Source organism: Oncorhynchus nerka, unplaced genomic scaffold (assembly GCF_034236695.1).
Source record: "Oncorhynchus nerka isolate Pitt River unplaced genomic scaffold, Oner_Uvic_2.0 unplaced_scaffold_1004, whole genome shotgun sequence".
Classification (NCBI taxonomy): Eukaryota; Metazoa; Chordata; class Actinopteri; order Salmoniformes; family Salmonidae; genus Oncorhynchus; species Oncorhynchus nerka.
Window position 1 is genome coordinate 186,059 of NW_027040297.1, and position 19,332 is coordinate 205,390.

General features: G+C 48.8%; 1 protein-coding gene across 1 annotated transcript in view; it reads left to right on the top strand.

Moving 5' to 3' along the window:
• The window catches only part of LOC135570286 (condensin complex subunit 3-like), a 38,331-nt gene that overhangs the window by 1,209 nt on the left and 17,790 nt on the right, over positions 1 to 19,332 (top strand). Inside the window, exon 2 of the mRNA XM_065016401.1 lies at positions 18,539 to 18,766. Coding sequence (XP_064872473.1) covers positions 18,539 to 18,766 — 228 coding nt within the window. The remainder of the gene's footprint in view (positions 1 to 18,538; positions 18,767 to 19,332) is intronic.

The window sequence follows — 19,332 nt, forward strand, 5'->3', positions numbered from 1 at the left end:
GTCTGTAGATAGCCCAGCTAGATGAGGTATTGACCCTCTCTGTCTCTCTGTAGATAGCCCAGCTAGATGAGGTATTGACCCTCTCTGTAGATAGCCCAGCTAGATGAGGTATTGACCCTCTCTGTAGATAGCCCAGCTAGATGAGGTATTGACCCTCTCTGTCTCTCTGTAGATAGCCCAGCTAGATAGATGACCCTCTCTGTCTCTCTGTAGATAGCCCAGCTAGATGAGGTATTGACCCTCTCTGTCTCTCTGTAGATAGCCCAGCTAGATGAGGTATTGACCCTCTCTGTCTCTCTGTAGATAGCCCAGCTAGATGAGGTATTGACCCTCTCTGTCTCTCTGTAGATAGCCCAGCTAGATGAGGTATTGACCCTCTCTGTAGATAGCCCAGCTAGATGAGGTCAGTATCCCTCTGTCTCTGTAGATAGCCCAGCTAGATGAGGTCTCTGTCTCTCTGTAGATAGCTAGATGAGGTATTGACCCTCTCTGTAGATAGCCCAGCTAGATGAGGTATTGACCCTCTCTGTCTCTCTGTAGATAGCCCAGCTAGATGAGGTATAGACCCTCTCTGTCTCTCTCTGTAGATAGCCCAGCTAGATGAGGTATTGACCCTCTCTGTCTCTCTGTAGATAGCCCAGCTAGATAGATGAGCTATAGGTGACCCTCTCTGTCTCTCTGAGATAGCCCAGCTAGATGACCCTCTCTCTGTCTCTCTGTAGATAGCCCAGCTAGATGAGGTATCTGTCTCTGTAGATAGCCCAGCTAGATGAGGTATTGACCCTCTGTCTCTCTGTAGATAGCCCAGCTAGATGAGGTATTGACCCTCTCTGTCTCTCTGTAGATAGCCCAGCTAGATGAGGTATTGACCCTCTCTGTAGATAGCCCAGCTAGATGAGGTATTGACCCTCTCTGTAGATAGCCCAGCTAGATGAGGTATTGACCCTCTCTGTCTCTCTGTAGATAGCCCAGCTAGATGAGGTATTGACCCTCTCTGTCTCTCTGTAGATAGCCCAGCTAGATGAGGTATTGACCCTCTCTGTCTCTCTGTAGATAGCCCAGCTAGATGAGGTATTGACCCTCTGTCTCTCTGTAGATAGCCCAGCTAGATGAGGTATTGACCCTCTCTGTCTCTGTAGATAGCCCAGCTAGATGAGGTATTGACCCTCTCTGTCTCTCTGTAGATAGCCCAGCTAGATGAGGTATTGACCCTCTGTCTCTCTGCTAGATGAGGTATTGACCCTCTCTGTCTCTCTGCCCAGCTAGATGAGGTATTGACCCTCTCTGTCTCTCTGTAGATAGCCCAGCTAGATGAGGTATTGACCCTCTCTGTCTCTCTGTAGATAGCCCAGCTAGATGAGGTATTGACCCTCTCTGTCTCTCTGTAGATAGCCCAGCTAGATGAGGTATTGACCCTCTCTGTCTCTCTGTAGATAGCCCAGCTAGATGAGGTATTGACCCTCTCTGTCTCTCTGTAGATAGCCCAGCTAGATGAGGTATTGACCCTCTCTGTCTCTCTGTAGATAGCCCAGCTAGATGAGGTATTGACCCTCTCTGTCTCTCTGTAGATAGCCCAGCTAGATGAGGTATTGACCCTCTCTGTCTCTCTGTAGATAGCCCAGCTAGATGAGGTATTGACCCTCTGTCTCTCTGTAGATAGCCCAGCTAGATGAGGTATTGACCTCTCTGTCTCTCTGTAGATAGCTAGATTGACCCTCTCTGTCTCTCTGTAGATAGCCCAGCTAGATGAGGATAGCCCAGCTAGATGAGGTATTGACCCTCTCTGTCTCTCTGTAGATAGCCCAGCTAGATGAGGTATTGACCCTCTCTGTCTCTCTGTAGATAGCCCAGCTAGATGAGGTATTGACCCTCTCTGTCTCTCTGATAGATAGCCCAGCTAGATGAGGTATTGACCCTCTCTGTCTCTCTGTAGATAGCCCAGCTAGATGAGGTATTGACCCTCTGTCTCTAGATGAGATAGACCCTCTCTGTCTCTCTGTAGATAGCCCAGCTAGATGAGGTATTGACCCAGCTAGATCTCTGTCTCTCTGTAGATAGCCCAGCTAGATGAGGTATTGACCCTCTCTGTCTCTCTGTAGATAGCCCAGCTAGATGAGGTATTGACCCTCTCTGTCTCTCTGTAGATAGCCCAGCTAGATGAGGTATTGACCCTCTCTGTCTCTCTGTAGATAGCCCAGCTAGATGAGGTATTGACCCTCTCTGTCTCTCTGTAGATAGCCCAGCTAGATGAGGTATTGACCCTCTCTGTAGATAGCCCAGCTAGATGAGGTATTGACCCTCTCTGTCTCTCTGTAGATAGCCCAGCTAGATGAGGTATTGACCCTCTCTGTCTCTCTGTAGATAGCCCAGCTAGATGAGGTATTGACCCTCTCTGTCTCTGTCTCTCTGTAGATAGCCCAGCTAGATGAGGTATTGACCCTCTCTGTAGATAGCCCAGCTAGATGAGGTATAGACCCTCTCTGTCTCTCTGTAGATAGCCCAGCTAGATGAGGTATTGACCCTCTCTGTAGATCGCCCAGCTAGATGAGGTATTGACCCTCTCTGTAGATAGCCCAGCTAGATGAGGTATTGACCCTCTCTGTCTCTCTGTAGATAGCCCAGCTAGATGAGGTATTGACCCTCTCTGTCTCTCTGTAGATAGCCCAGCTAGATGAGGTATTGACCCTCTCTGTCTCTCTGTATTGACCCTCTCTGTCTCTCTGTAGATAGCCCAGCTAGATGAGGTATTGAGATAGCCCAGCTAGATGAGGTATTGACCCTCTCTGTCTGTAGATAGCCCAGCTAGATGAGGTATTGACCCTCTCTGTCTCTCTGTAGATAGCCCAGCTAGATGAGGTATTGACCCTCTCTGTCTCTCTGTAGATAGCCCAGCTAGATGAGGTATTGACCCTCTCTGACCCCAGCTAGATGAGGTATTGACCCTCTGTCTCTCTGTAGATAGCCCAGCTAGATGAGGTATTGACCCTCTCTGTCTCTGTAGATAGCCCAGCTAGATGAGGTATTGACCCTCTCTGTCTCTCTGTAGATAGCCCAGCTAGATGAGGTATTGACCCTCCTGTCTCTCTGTAGATAGCCCAGCTAGATGAGGTATTGACCCTCTCTGTCTCTCTGTAGATAGCCCAGCTAGATGAGGTATTGACCCTCTCTGTCTCTCTGTAGATAGCCCAGCTAGATGAGGTATTGACCCTCTGTCTGTCTCTGTAGATAGCCCAGCTAGATGAGATAGTCTCTCTGTAGATAGCCCAGCTAGATGAGGTATTGACCCTCTCTGTAGATAGCCCAGCTAGATGAGGTACCCTCTTGACCCTCTCTGTCTCTCTGTAGATAGCCCAGCTAGATGAGGTATTGACCCTCTCTGTCTAGATGAGGTATTGACCCTCTCTGTAGATAGCCCAGCTAGATGAGGTATTGACCCTCTCTGTCTCTCTCTGTAGATAGCCCAGCTAGATGAGGTATTGACCCTCTCTGTCTCTCTGTAGATAGCCCAGCTAGATGAGGTATTGACCCTCTCTGTAGATAGCTCCCTCTCTGTAGATAGCCCAGCTAGATGAGGTATTGACCCTCTCTGTAGATAGCCCAGCTAGATGAGGTATTGACCCTCTCTGTCTCTCTGTAGATAGCCCAGCTAGATGAGGTATTGACCCTCTCTGTCTCTCTGTAGATAGCCCAGCTAGATGAGGTATTGACCCTCTGTCTCTCTGTAGATAGCCCAGCTAGATGAGGTATTGACCCTCTCTGTCTCTCTGTAGATAGCCCAGCTAGATGAGGTATTGACCCTCTCTGTCTCTCTGTAGATAGCCCAGCTAGATGAGGTATTGACCCTCTCTGTCTCTCTGTAGATAGCCCAGCTAGATGAGGTATTGACCCTCTCTGTCTCTCTGTAGATAGCCCAGCTAGATGAGGTATTGACCCACTCTGTAGATAGCCCAGCTAGATGAGGCATTGACCCACTCTGTAGATAGCCCAGCTAGATGAGGTATTGACCCTCTCTGTCTCTCTGTAGATAGCCCAGCTAGATGAGGTATTGACCCTCTCTGTCTCTCTGTAGATAGCCCAGCTAGATGAGGTATTGACCCTCTCTGTCTCTCTGTAGATAGCCCAGCTAGATGAGGTATTGACCCTCTCTGTCTCTCTGTAGATAGCCCAGCTAGATGAGGTATTGACCCTCTCTGTCTCTCTGTAGATAGCCCAGCTAGATGAGGTATTGACCCTCTCTGTAGATAGCCCAGCTAGATGAGGTATTGACCCTCTCTGTCTCTCTGTAGATAGCCCAGCTAGATGAGGTATTGACCCTCTCTGTCTCTCTGTAGATAGCCCAGCTAGATGAGGTATTGACCCTCTCTGTCTCTCTGTAGATAGCCCAGCTAGATGAGGTATTGACCCTCTCTGTCTCTCTGTAGATAGCCCAGCTAGATGAGGTATTGACCCTCTCTGTCTCTCTGTAGATAGCCCAGCTAGATGAGGTATTGACCCTCTCTGTCTCTCTGTAGATAGCCCAGCTAGATGAGGTATTGACCCTCTCTGTCTCTCTGTAGATAGCCCAGCTAGATGAGGTATTGACCCTCTCTGTCTCTCTGTAGATAGCCCAGCTAGATGAGGTATAGACCCTCTGTCTCTCTGTAGATAGCCCAGCTAGATGAGGTATTGACCCTCTCTGTCTCTCTGTAGATAGCCCAGCTAGATGAGGTATTGACTCTCTCTGTTTCTCTGTAGATAGCCCAGCTAGATGAGGTATTGACCCTCTCTGTCTCTCTGTAGATAGCCCAGCTAGATGAGGTATTGACCCTCTCTGTAGATAGCCCAGCTAGATGAGGTATTGACCCTCTCTGTCTCTCTGTAGATAGCCCAGCTAGATGAGGTATTGACCCTCTCTGTCTCTCTGTAGATAGCCCAGCTAGATGAGGTATTGACCCTCTCTGTCTCTCTGTAGATAGCCCAGCTAGATGAGGTATTGACCCTCTCTGTCTCTCTGTAGATAGCCCAGCTAGATGAGGTATCTGTCTCTCTGTAGATAGCCCTAGATGAGGTGTCCCTCTCTGTAGATAGCCCAGCTAGATGAGGTATTGACCCTCTCTGTCTCTCTGTAGATAGCCCAGCTAGATGAGGTATTGACCCTCTCTGTCTCTCTGTAGATAGCCCAGCTAGATGAGGTATTGACCCTCTCTGTCTCTCTGTAGATAGCCCAGCTAGATGAGGTATTGACCCTCTGTCTCTCTGTAGATAGCCCAGCTAGATGAGGTATTGACCCTCTCTGTCTCTCTGTAGATAGCCCAGCTAGATGAGGTATTGACCCTCTCTGTCTCTCTGTAGATAGCCCAGCTAGATGAGGTATAGACCCTCTCTGTCTCTCTGTAGATAGCCCAGCTAGATGAGGTATTGACCCTCTGACCCAGCTAGATGAGGTATCTGTCTCTCTGTAGATAGCCCAGCTAGATGAGGTATTGACCCTCTCTGTCTCTCTGTAGATAGCCCAGCTAGATGAGGTATTGACCCTCTCTGTCTCTCTGTAGATAGCCCAGCTAGATGAGGTATTGACCCTCTCTGTCTCTCTGTAGATAGCCCAGCTAGATGAGGTATTGACCCTCTCTGTCTCTCTGTAGATAGCCCAGCTAGATGAGGTATAGACCCTCTCTGTCCCAGCTAGATGAGGTATTGACCCTCTGTAGATAGCCCAGCTAGATGAGGTATTGACCCTCTCTGTCTCTCTGTAGATCGCCCAGCTAGATGAGGTATTGACCCTCTCTGTCTCTCTGTAGATAACCCAGCTAGATGAGGTATAGACCCTCTGTCTCTCTGTAGATAGCCCAGCTAGATGAGGTATAGACCCTCTCTGTCTCTCTGTAGATAGCCCAGCTAGATGAGGTATTGACCCTCTCTGTCTCTCTGTAGATAGCCCAGCTAGATGAGGTATTGACCCTCTCTGTCTCTCTGTAGATAGCCCAGCTAGATGAGGTATTGACCCTCTCTGTCTCTCTGTAGATAGCCCAGCTAGATGAGGTATTGACCTCTGTAGATAGCTGTCCCTCTCTGTAGATAGCCCAGCTAGATGAGGTATTGACCCTCTCTGTCTCTCTGTAGATAGCCCAGCTAGATGAGGTATTGACCCTCTCTGTCTCTCTGTAGATAGCCCAGCTAGATGAGGTATTGACCCTCTCTGTCTCTCTGTAGATAGCCCAGCTAGATGAGGTATTGACCCTCTCTGTCTCTCTGTAGATAGCCCAGCTAGATGAGGTATTGACCCTCTCTGTAGCTAGATGAGTATTGACCCTCTCTGCTCTCTGTAGATAGCCCAGCTAGATGAGGTATTGACCCTCTCTGTCTCTCTGTAGATAGCCCAGCTAGATGAGGTATTGACCCTCTGTCTCTCTCTCTGTAGATAGCCCAGCTAGATGAGGTATTGACCCTCTCTGTCTCTCTGTAGATAGCCCAGCTAGATGAGGTATTGACCCTCTCTGTCTCTCTGTAGATAGCCCAGCTAGATGAGGTATTGACCCTCTCTGTCTCTCTGTAGATAGCCCAGCTAGATGAGGTATTGACCCTCTCTGTCTCTCTGTAGATAGCCCAGCTAGATGAGGTATTGACCCTCTCTCTGTCTCTCTGTAGATAGCCCAGCTAGATGAGGTATTGACCCTCTCTGTCTCTCTGTAGATAGCCCAGCTAGATGAGGTATAGACCCTCTCTGTCTCTCTGTAGATAGCCCAGCTAGATGAGGTATTGACCCTCTCTGTCTCTCTGTAGATAGCCCAGCTAGATGAGGTATTGACCCTCTCTGTCTCTCTGTAGATAGCCCAGCTAGATGAGGTAGATGAGACCCTCTGTCTCTCTGTAGATAGCCCAGCTAGATGAGGTATTGACCCTCTCTGTCTCTCTGTAGATAGCCCAGCTAGATGAGGTATTGACCCTCTCTGTCTCTCTGTAGATAGCCCAGCTAGATGAGGTATTGACCCTCTCTGTCTCTCTGTAGATAGCCCAGCTAGATGAGGTATTGACCCTCTCTGTCTCTCTGTAGATAGCCCAGCTAGATGAGGTATTGACCCTCTCTGTCTCTCTGTAGATAGCCCAGCTAGATGAGGTATTGACCCTCTCTGTCTCTCTGTAGATAGCCCAGCTAGATGAGGTATTGACCCTCTCTGTCTCTCTGTAGATAGCCCAGCTAGATGAGGTATTGACCCTCTCTGTCTCTCTGTAGATAGCCCAGCTAGATGAGGTATTGACCCTCTCTGTCTCTCTGTAGATAGCCCAGCTAGATGAGGTATTGACCCTCTCTGTCTCTCTCTGTCTCTCTGTAGATAGCCCAGCTAGATGAGGTATTGACCCTCTCTGTCTCTCTGTAGATAGCCCAGCTAGATGAGGTATAGACCCTCTCTGTCTCTCTCTGTAGATAGCCCAGCTAGATGAGGTATTGACCCTCTCTGTCTCTCTGTAGATAGCCCAGCTAGATGAGGTATTGACCCTCTCTGTCTCTGTAGATAGCCCAGCTAGATGAGGTATTGACCCTCTCTGTCTCTCTGTAGATAGCCCAGCTAGATGAGGTATTGACCCTCTCTGTCTCTCTGTAGATAGCCCAGCTAGATGAGGTATTGACCCTCTCTGTCTCTCTGTAGATAGCCCAGCTAGATGAGGTATTGACCCTCTCTGTCTCTCTGTAGATAGCCCAGCTAGATGAGGTATTGACCCTCTGTCTGTCTCTCTGTAGATAGCCCAGCTAGATGAGGTATTGACCCTCTCTGTCTCTCTGTAGATAGCCCAGCTAGATGAGGTATTGACCCTCTCTGTCTCTCTGTAGATAGCCCAGCTAGATGAGGTATTGACCCTCTCTGTAGATAGCCCAGCTAGATGAGGTATTGACCCTCTCTGTCTCTCTGTAGATAGCCCAGCTAGATGAGGTATTGACCCTCTCTGTCTCTCTGTAGATAGCCCAGCTAGATGAGGTATTGACCCTCTCTGTCTCTCTGTAGATAGCCCAGCTAGATGAGGTATTGACCCTCTCTGTCTCTCTGTAGATAGCCCAGCTAGATGAGGTATTGACCCTCTCTGTCTCTCTGTAGATAGCCCAGCTAGATGAGGTATTGACCCTCTCTGTCTCTCTGTAGATAGCCCAGCTAGATGAGGTATTGACCCTCTCTGTCTCTCTGTAGATAGCCCAGCTAGATGAGGTATTGACCCTCTCTGTCTCTCTGTAGATAGCCCAGCTAGATGAGGTATTGACCCTCTCTGTCTCTCTGTAGATAGCCCAGCTAGATGAGGTATTGACCCTCTCTGTCTCTCTGTAGATAGCCCAGCTAGATGAGGTATTGACCCTCTCTGTCTCTCTGTAGATAGCCCAGCTAGATGAGGTATTGACCCTCTCTGTCTCTCTGTAGATAGCCCAGCTAGATGAGGTATTGACCCTCTCTGTCTCTCTGTAGATAGCCCAGCTAGATGAGGTATTGACCCTCTCTGTCTCTCTGTAGATAGCCCAGCTAGATGAGGTATTGACCCTCTCTGTCTCTCTGTAGATAGCCCAGCTAGATGAGGTATTGACCCTCTCTGTCTCTCTGTAGATAGCCCAGCTAGATGAGGTATTGACCCTCTCTGTCTCTCTGTAGATAGCCCAGCTAGATGAGGTATTGACCCTCTCTGTCTCTCTGTAGATAGCCCAGCTAGATGAGGTATTGACCCTCTCTGTGTAGATAGCCCAGCTAGATAGCCCAGATAGCTAGATGAGGTATTGACCCTCTCTGTCTCTCTGTAGATAGCCCAGCTAGATGAGGTATTGACCCTCTCTGTCTCTCTGTAGATAGCCCAGCTAGATGAGGTATAGACCCTCTCTGTAGATAGCCCAGCTAGATGAGGTATTGACCCTCTCTGTCTCTCTAGATGATAGCCCAGCTAGATGAGGATGAGGTATTGACCCTCTCTGTCTCTCTGTAGATAGCCCAGCTAGATGAGGTATTGACCCTCTCTGTCTCTCTGTAGATAGCCCAGCTAGATGAGGTATTGACCCTCTCTGTCCCTCTCTGTCTAGATGAGGTATTGACCCTCTCTGTAGATAGCCCAGCTAGATGAGGTATTGACCCTCTCTGTCTCTCTGTAGATAGCCCAGCTAGATGAGGTATTGACCCTCTCTGTCTCTCTGTAGATAGCCCAGCTAGATGAGGTATTGACCCTCTCTGTCTCTCTGTAGATAGCCCAGCTAGATGAGGTATAGACCCTCTCTGTCTCTCTCTGTAGATAGCCCAGCTAGATGAGGTATTGACCCTCTCTGTCTCTCTGTAGATAGCCCAGCTAGATGAGGTATTGACCCTCTCTGTCTCTCTGTAGATAGCCCAGCTAGATGAGGTATTGACCCTCTCTGTCTCTCTGTAGATAGCCCAGCTAGATGAGGTATTGACCCTCTCTGTCTCTCTGTAGATAGCCCAGCTAGATGAGGTATTGACCCTCTGTCTCTCTGTAGATAGCCCAGCTAGATGAGGTATTGACCCTCTCTGTCTCTCTGATAGATAGCCCAGCTAGATGAGGTATTGACCCTCTCTGTCTCTCTGTAGATAGCCCAGCTAGATGAGGTATTGACCCTCTCTGTCTCTCTGTAGATAGCCCAGCTAGATGAGGTATTGACCCTCTCTGTCTCTCTGTAGATAGCCCAGCTAGATGAGGTATTGACCCTCTCTGTCTCTCTGTAGATAGCCCAGCTAGATGAGGTATTGACCCTCTCTGTCTCTCTGTAGATAGCCCAGCTAGATGAGGTATTGACCCTCTCTGTCTCTCTGTAGATAGCCCAGCTAGATGAGGTATTGACCCTCTCTGTCTCTCTGTAGATAGCCCAGCTAGATGAGGTATTGACAGCTAGATGCCTGTCTCTCTGTAGATAGCCCAGCTAGATGAGGTATTGACCCTCTGTCTCTCTGTCTCTCTGTAGATAGCCCAGCTAGATGAGGTATTGACCCTCTCTGTCTCTCTGTAGATAGCCCAGCTAGATGAGGTATTGACCCTCTCTGTCTCTCTGTAGATAGCCCAGCTAGATGAGGTATTGACCCTCTCTGTCTCTCTGTAGATAGCCCAGCTAGATGAGGTATTGACCCTCTCTGTCTCTCTGTAGATAGCCCAGCTAGATGAGGTATTGACCCTCTCTGTCTCTCTGTAGATAGCCCAGCTAGATGAGGTATTGACCCTCTCTGTCTCTCTGTAGATAGCCCAGCTAGATGAGGTATTGACCCTCTGTCTCTCTGTAGATAGCCCAGCTAGATGAGGTATTGACCCTCTGTAGATCTGTCCCAGCTCCTGTCTCTGTAGATAGCCCAGCTAGATGAGGTATTGACCCTCTGTAGATAGCCCAGCTAGATGAGGTATTGACCCTCTCTGTCTCTCTGTAGATAGCCCAGCTAGATGAGGTATTGTGTCTCTCTGTAGATAGCCCAGCTAGATGAGGTATTGACCCTCTCTGTCTCTCTGTAGATAGCCCAGCTAGATGAGGTATTGACCCTCTCTGTCTCTCTGTAGATAGCCCAGCTAGATGAGGTATTGACCCTCTCTGTCTCTCTGTAGATAGCCCAGCTAGATGAGGTATCTGTAGATAGCCCAGCTAGATGAGGTATTGACCCTCTCTGTCTCTCTGTAGATAGCCCAGCTAGATGAGGTATTGACCCTCTCTGTCTCTCTGTAGATAGCCCAGCTAGATGAGGTATTGACCCTCTGTCTCTCTGTAGATAGCCCAGCTAGATGAGGTATTGACCCTCTCTGTCTCTCTGTAGATAGCCCAGCTAGATGAGGTATAGACCCTCTCTGTAGATAGCCCAGCTAGATGAGGTATTGACCCTCTCTGTCTCTCTGTAGATAGCCCAGCTAGATGAGGTATTGACCCTCTCTGTCTCTCTGTAGATAGCCCAGCTAGATGAGGTATTGACCCTCTCTGTCTCTCTGATAGATAGCCCAGCTAGATGAGGTATTGACCCTCTCTGTCTCTCTGTAGATAGCCCAGCTAGATGAGGTATTGACCCTCTCTGTCTCTCTGTAGATAGCCCAGCTAGATGAGGTATTGACCCTCTCTGTCTCTCTGTAGATAGCCCAGCTAGATGAGGTATTGACCCTCTCTGTCTCTCTGTAGATAGCCCAGCTAGATGAGGTATTGACCCTCTCTGTCTCTCTGTAGATAGCCCAGCTAGATGAGGTATTGACCCTCTCTGTCTCTCTGTAGATAGCCCAGCTAGATGAGGTATTGACCCTCTCTGTAGATAGCCCAGCTAGATGAGGTATTGACCCTCTCTGTCTCTCTGTAGATAGCCCAGCTAGATGAGGTATTGACCCTCTCTGTCTCTCTGTAGATAGCCCAGCTAGATGAGGTATTGACCCTCTCTGTCTCTCTGTAGATAGCCCAGCTAGATGAGGTATTGACCCTCTGTCTCTCTGTAGATAGCCCAGCTAGATGAGGTATTGACCCTCTCTGTCTCTCTGTAGATAGCCCAGCTAGATGAGGTATTGACCCTCTCTGTCTCTCTGTAGATAGCCCAGCTAGATGAGGTATTGACCCTCTCTGTCTCTCTGTAGATAGCCCAGCTAGATGAGGTATTGACCCTCTGTCTCTCTGTAGATAGCCCAGCTAGATGAGGTATTGACCCTCTCTGTCTCTCTGTAGATAGCCCAGCTAGATGAGGTATTGACCCTCTCTGTCTCTCTGTAGATAGCCCAGCTAGATGAGGTATTGACCCTCTCTGTCTCTCTGTAGATAGCCCAGCTAGATGAGGTATTGACCCTCTCTGTCTCTCTGTAGATAGCCCAGCTAGATGAGGTATTGACCCTCTCTGTCTCTCTGTAGATAGCCCAGCTAGATGAGGTATTGACCCTCTCTGTCTCTCTGTAGATAGCCCAGCTAGATGAGGTATAGACCCTCTCTGTCCTCTCTGTAGAGCCCAGCTAGATGAGGTATTGACCCTCTCTGTCTCTCTGTAGATAGCCCAGCTAGATGAGGTATTGACCCTCTCTGACCTCTCTGTAGATAGCCCAGCTAGATGAGGTATTGACCCTCTCTGTCTCTCTGTAGATAGCCCAGCTAGATGAGGTATTGACCCTCTCTGTCTCTCTGTAGATAGCCCAGCTAGATGAGGTATTGACCCTCTCTGTCTCTCTGTAGATAGCCCAGCTAGATGAGGTATTGACCCTCTCTGTCTCTCTGTAGATAGCCCAGCTAGATGAGGTATTGACCCTCTCTGTCTCTCTGTAGATAGCCCAGCTAGATGAGGTATTGACCCTCTCTGTCTCTCTGTAGATAGCCCAGCTAGATGAGGTATTGACCCTCTCTGTCTCTCTGTAGATAGCCCAGCTAGATGAGGTATTGACCCTCTCTGTCTCTCTGTAGATAGCCCAGCTAGATGAGGTATATTGACCCTCTCTGTCTCTCTGTAGATAGCCCAGCTAGATGAGGTATTGACCCTCTCTGTCTCTCTCTGTAGATAGCCCAGCTAGATGAGGTATTGACCCTCTCTGTCTCTCTGTAGATAGCCCAGCTAGATGAGGTATAGACCCTCTCTGTCTCTCTCTGTAGATAGCCCAGCTAGATGAGGTATTGACCCTCTCTGTCTCCCTCTTGACCCTCTGTCTCTCTGTAGATAGCCCAGCTAGATGAGGTATTGACCCTCTCTGTCTCTCTGTAGATAGCCCAGCTAGATGAGGTATTGACCCTCTCTGTCTCTCTGTAGATAGCCCAGCTAGATGAGGTATTGACCCTCTCTGTCTCTCTGTAGATAGCCCAGCTAGATGAGGTATTGACCCTCTCTGTCTCTCTGTAGATAGCCCAGCTAGATGAGGTATTGACCCTCTCTGTCTCTCTGTAGATAGCCCAGCTAGATGAGGTATTGACCCTCTCTGTCTCTCTGTAGATAGCCCAGCTAGATGAGGTATTGACCCTCTCTGTAGATAGCCCAGCTAGATGAGGTATTGACCCTCTCTGTAGATCGCCCAGCTAGATGAGGTATTGACCCTCTCTGTCTCTCTGTAGATAGCCCAGCTAGATGAGGTATTGACCCTCTCTGTCTCTCTGTAGATAGCCCAGCTAGATGAGGTATTGACCCTCTCTGTCTCTCTGTAGATAGCCCAGCTAGATGAGGTATTGACCCTCTCTGTCTCTCTGTAGATAGCCCAGCTAGATGAGGTATTGACCCTCTCTGTCTCTCTGTAGATAGCCCAGCTAGATGAGGTATTGACCCTCTCTGTCTCTCTGTAGATAGCCCAGCTAGATGAGGTATTGACCCTCTCTGTCTCTCTGTAGATAGCCCAGCTAGATGAGGTATTGACCCTCTCTGTCTCTCTGTAGATAGCCCAGCTAGATGAGGTATTGACCCTCTCTGTCTCTCTGTAGATAGCCCAGCTAGATGAGGTATTGACCCTCTCTGTAGATAGCTGATGAGGTATTGACTCTCTCTCTGTAGATAGCCCAGCTAGATGAGGTATTGACCCTCTCTAGCCCAGCTAGATAGCCCAGCTAGATGAGGTATTGACCCTCTGTCTGTAGATAGCCCAGCTAGATGAGGTATATTGACCCTCTCTGTCTCTCTGTAGATAGCCCAGCTAGATGAGGTATTGACCCTCTCTGTCTCTCTGTAGATAGCCCAGCTAGATGAGGTATTGACCCTCTCTGTCTCTCTGTAGATAGCCCAGCTAGATGAGGTATTGACCCTCTCTGTCTCTCTGTAGATAGCCCAGCTAGATGAGGTATTGACCCTCTCTGTCTCTCTGTAGATAGCCCAGCTAGATGAGGTATAGACCCTCTCTGTCTCTCTGTAGATAGCCCAGCTAGATGAGGTATTGTCCCTCTCTGTCTCTCTGTAGATAGCCCAGCTAGATGAGGTATTGACCCTCTCTGTCTCTCTGTAGATAGCCCAGCTAGTTGAGATGAGGTATTGACCCTCTCTGTCTCTCTGTAGATAGCCCAGCTAGATGAGGTATAGACTCTCTCTGTCTCTCTGTAGATAGCCCAGCTAGATGAGGTATAGACTCTCTCTGTTTCTCTGTAGATAGCCCAGCTAGATGAGGTATTGACCCTCTCTGTCTCTCTGTAGATAGCCCAGCTAGATGAGGTATTGACCCTCTCTGTCTCTCTGTAGATAGCCCAGCTAGATGAGGTATTGACCCTCTCTGTCTCTCTGTAGATAGCCCAGCTAGATGAGGTATTGACCCTCTCTGTCTCTCTGTAGATAGCCCAGCTAGATGAGGTATTGACCCTCTCTGTCTCTCTGTAGATAGCCCAGCTAGATGAGGTATTGACCCTCTCTGACCCAGCTAGATGAGGTATTGACTCTCTGTCTCTCTGTAGATAGCCCAGCTAGATGAGGTATTGACCCTCTCTGTCTCTCTGTAGATAGCCCAGCTAGATGAGGTATTGACCCTCTCTGTCTCTCTGTAGATAGCCCAGCTAGATGAGGTATAGCCCAGCTAGATGAGGTATAGACCCTCTCTGTCTCTCTGTAGATAGCCCAGCTAGATGAGGTATAGACCCTCTCTGTCTCTCTGTAGATAGCCCAGCTAGATGAGGTATTGACCCTCTCTGTCTCTCTGTAGATAGCCCAGCTAGATGAGGTATTGACCCTCTCTGTCTCTCTGTAGATAGCCCAGCTAGATGAGGTATTGACCCTCTCTGTAGATAGCCCAGCTAGATGAGGTATTGACCCTCTCTGTCTCTCTGTAGATAGCCCAGCTAGATGAGGTATTGACCCTCTCTGTCTCTCTGTAGATAGCCCAGCTAGATGAGGTATTGACCCTCTCTGTCTCTCTGTAGATAGCCCAGCTAGATGAGGTATTGACCCTCTCTGTCTCTCTGTAGATAGCCCAGCTAGATGAGGTATTGACCCTCTCTGTCTCTCTGTAGATAGCCCAGCTAGATGAGGTATTGACCCTCTCTGTCTCTCTGTAGATAGCCCAGCTAGATGAGGTATAGACCCTCTCTGTCTCTCTGTAGATAGATAGCCCAGCTAGATGAGGTATTGACCCTCTCTGTCTCTCTGTAGATAGCCCAGCTAGATGAGGTATTGACCCTCTCTGTCTCTCTGTAGATAGCCCAGCTAGATGAGGTATTGACCCTCTCTGTCTCTCTGTAGATAGCCCAGCTAGATGAGGTATTGACCCTCTCTGTCTCTCTGTAGATAGCCCAGCTAGATGAGGTATTGACCCTCTCTGTCTCTCTGTAGATAGCCCAGCTAGATGAGGTAGCCCAGCTAGATGAGGTATTGACCCTCTCTGTCTCTCTGTAGATAGCCCAGCTAGATGAGGTATTGACCCTCTCTGTCTCTCTGTAGATAGCCCAGCTAGATGAGGTATTGACCCTCTCTGTCTCTCTGTAGATAGCCCAGCTAGATGAGGTATTGACCCTCTCTGTCTCTCTGTAGATAGCCCAGCTAGATGAGGTATTGACCCTCTCTGTCTCTCTGTAGATAGCCCAGCTAGATGAGGTATTGACCCTTGACCCTCTCTGTCTCTCTGTAGATAGCCCAGCTAGATGAGGTATTGACCCTCTCTGTCTCTCTGTAGATAGCCCAGCTAGATGAGGTATTGACCCTCTCTGTCTCTCTGTAGATAGCCCAGCTAGATGAGGTATTGACCCTCTCTGTCTCTCTGTAGATAGCCCAGCTAGATGAGGTATTGACCCTCTCTGTCTCTCTGTAGATAGCCCAGCTAGATGAGGTATTGACCCTCTCTGTCTCTCTGTAGATAGCCCAGCTAGATGAGGTATTGACCCTCTCTGTCTCTCTGTAGATAGCCCAGCTAGATGAGGTATTGACCCTCTGTCTGTCTCTCTGTAGATAGCCCAGCTAGATGAGGTATTGACCCTCTCTGTCTCTCTGTAGATAGCCCAGCTAGATGAGGTATTGACCCTCTCTGTCTCTCTGTAGATAGCCCAGCTAGATGAGGTATTGACCCTCTCTGTCTCTCTGTAGATAGCCCAGCTAGATGAGGTATTGACCCTCTCTGTCTCTCTGTAGATAGCCCAGCTAGATGAGGTATTGACCCTCTCTGTAGATAGCCCAGCTAGATGAGGTATTGACCCTCTCTGTCTCTCTGTAGATAGCCCAGCTAGATGAGGTATAGACCCTCTCTGTCTCTCTGTAGATAGCCCAGCTAGATGAGGTATTGACCCTCTCTGTCTCTCTGTAGATAGCCCAGCTAGATGAGGTATTGACCCTCTCTGTCTCTCTGTAGATAGCCCAGCTAGATGAGGTATTGACCCTCTCTGTCTCTCTGTAGATAGCCCAGCTAGATGAGGTATTGACCCTCTCTGTCTCTCTGTAGATAGCCCAGCTAGATGAGGTATTGACCCTCTCTGTCTCTCTGTAGATAGCCCAGCTAGATGAGGTATTGACCCTCTCTGTCTCTCTGTAGATAGCCCAGCTAGATGAGGTATTGACCCTCTCTGTCTCTCTGTAGATAGCCCAGCTAGATGAGGTATTGACCCTCTCTGTCTCTCTGTAGATAGCCCAGCTAGATGAGGTATTGACCCTCTCTGTCTCTCTGTAGATAGCCCAGCTAGATGAGGTATTGACCCTCTCTGTCTCTCTGTAGATAGCCCAGCTAGATGAGGTATTGACCCTCTCTGTCTCTCTGTAGATAGCCCAGCTAGATGAGGTATAGACCCTCTCTGTCTCTCTGTAGATAGCCCAGCTAGATGAGGTATTGACCCTCTCTGTCTCTCTGTAGTAGATGAGCCCAGCTAGATGAGGTATAGACCCTCTCTGTCTCTCTGTAGATAGCCCAGCTAGATGAGGTATTGACCCTCTCTGTCTCTCTGTAGATAGCCCAGCTAGATGAGGTATTGACCCTCTCTGTCTCTCTGTAGATAGCCCAGCTAGATGAGGTATTGACCCTCTCTGTCTCTCTGTAGATAGCCCAGCTAGATGAGGTATTGACCCTCTCTGTCTCTCTGTAGATAGCCCAGCTAGATGAGGTATTGACCCTCTCTGTAGATAGCCCAGCTAGATGAGGTATTGACCCTCTCTGTAGATAGCCTGTGTAGATAGCCCAGCTAGATGAGGTATTGACCCTCTCTGTCTCTCTGTAGATAGCCCAGCTAGATGAGGTATTGACCCTCTCTGTCTCTCTGTAGATAGCCCAGCTAGATGAGGTATTGACCCTCTCTGTCTCTCTGTAGATAGCCCAGCTAGATGAGGTATTGACCCTCTCTGTCTCTCTGTAGATAGCCCAGCTAGATGAGGTATTGACCCTCTCTGTCTCTCTGTAGATAGCCCAGCTAGATGAGGTATTGACCCTCTCTGTCTCTCTGTAGATAGCCCAGCTAGATGAGGTATTGACCCTCTCTGTCTCTCTGTAGATAGCCCAGCTAGATGAGGTATTGACCCTCTCTGTCTCTCTGTAGATAGCCCAGCTAGATGAGGTATTGACCCTCTCTGTCTCTCTGTAGATAGCCCAGCTAGATGAGGTATTGACCCTCTCTGTCTCTCTGTAGATAGCCCAGCTAGATGAGGATATTGACCCTCTCTGTCTCTCTGTAGATAGCCCAGCTAGATGAGGTATTGACCCTCTCTGTCTCTCTGTAGACCCTCTCTGTCTCTCTGTAGATAGCCCAGCTAGATGAGGTATTGACCCTCTCTGTCTCTCTGTAGATAGCCCAGCTAGATGAGGTATAGACCCTCTCTGTCTCTCTGTAGATAGCCCAGCTAGATGAGGTATTGACCCTCTCTGTCTCTCTGTAGATAGCCCAGCTAGATGAGGTATTGACCCTCTCTGTCTCTCTGTAGATAGCCCAGCTAGATGAGGTATTGACCCTCTCTGTCTCTCTGTAGATAGCCCAGCTAGATGAGGTATTGACCCTCTCTGTCTCTGTAGATAGCCCAGCTAGATGAGGTATTGACCCTCTCTGTCTCTCTGTAGATAGCCCAGCTAGATGAGGTATTGACCCTCTCTGTCTCTCTGTAGATAGCCCAGCTAGATGAGGTATTGACCCTCTCTGTCTCTCTGTAGATAGCCCAGCTAGATGAGGTATAGACCCTCTCTGTCTCTCTGTAGATAGCCCAGCTAGATGAGGTATAGACCCTCTCTGTCTCTCTGTAGATCGCCCAGCTAGATGAGGTATTGACCCTCTCTGTCTCTCTGTAGATAGCCCAGCTAGATGAGGTATAGACCCTCTCTGTCTCTCTGTAGATAGCCCAGCTAGATGAGGTATTGACCCTCTCTGTCTCTCTGTAGATAGCCCAGCTAGATGAGGTATTGACCCTCTCTGTAGATCGCCCAGCTAGATGAGGTATTGACCCTCTCTGTCTCTCTGTAGATAGCCCAGCTAGATGAGGTATTGACCCTCTCTGTCTCTCTGTAGATAGCCCAGCTAGATGAGGTATAGACCCTCTCTGTCTCTCTCTAGATAGCCCAGCTAGATGAGGTATAGACCCTCTCTGTCTCTCTGTAGATAGCCCAGCTAGATGAGGTATTGACCCTCTCTGTCTCTCTGTAGATAGCCCAGCTAGATGAGGTATAGACCCTCTCTGTCTCTCTGTAGATAGCCCAGCTAGATGAGGTATTGACCCTCTCTGTCTCTCTGTAGATCGCCCAGCTAGATGAGGCTAAGATCCGTATCAGCGCTCTGAGGTCAGTCATCGACCTGCTGCTGCTCTACGGCTTCACACTGCTGTCTGAACGCCCCGGCTCCGCCCCCCAGACCTCCCATTCGCCAGCCAACCAGGAAGACCAAGGGGAGGGGGAGGAGCCGGATGAGGGGAGCAGCACCGCTCAGTCCATCCTGATGATGCTGTCCGACTTCCTGGACAGCGAGGTGTGTGTTAGGAAGTGTGTGTGTATTCATTATGCGGTGTGTGTGTGTGTTTATGATTCGGTGTGTGTGTGTGTGTGTTTGTGATTCGGTGTGTGTGTGTGTTTGTGATTCGGTGTGTGTGTGTATTTATGATTCGGTGTGTGTGTGTGTTTGTGATTCGGTGTGTGTTTGTGATTCGGTGTGTGTTTGTGATTCGGTGTGTGTTTGTGATTCGGTGTGTGTTTGTGATTCGGTGTGTGTGTGTGTTTATGATTCGGTGTGTGTTTGTGATTCGGTGTGTGTGTTTGTGATTCGGTGTGTGTGTTTGTGATTCGGTGTGTGTTTTGTGATTCGGTGTGTGTGTTTGTGATTCGTGTGTGTGTTTGTGATTCGGTGTGTGTTTGTGATTCGGTGTGTGTGTTTGTGATTCGGTGTGTGTGTGTTTTATGATTCGGTGTGTGTGTGTGTGTGTGTTGTGATTCGTGTGTGTGTGTGTGTGTGTGTTTTATGATTCTGTGTGTGTGTGTGTGTGTGTGATTATGATTCTGTGTGTGTGTTTATGATTCTGTGTGTGTGTTTATGATTCT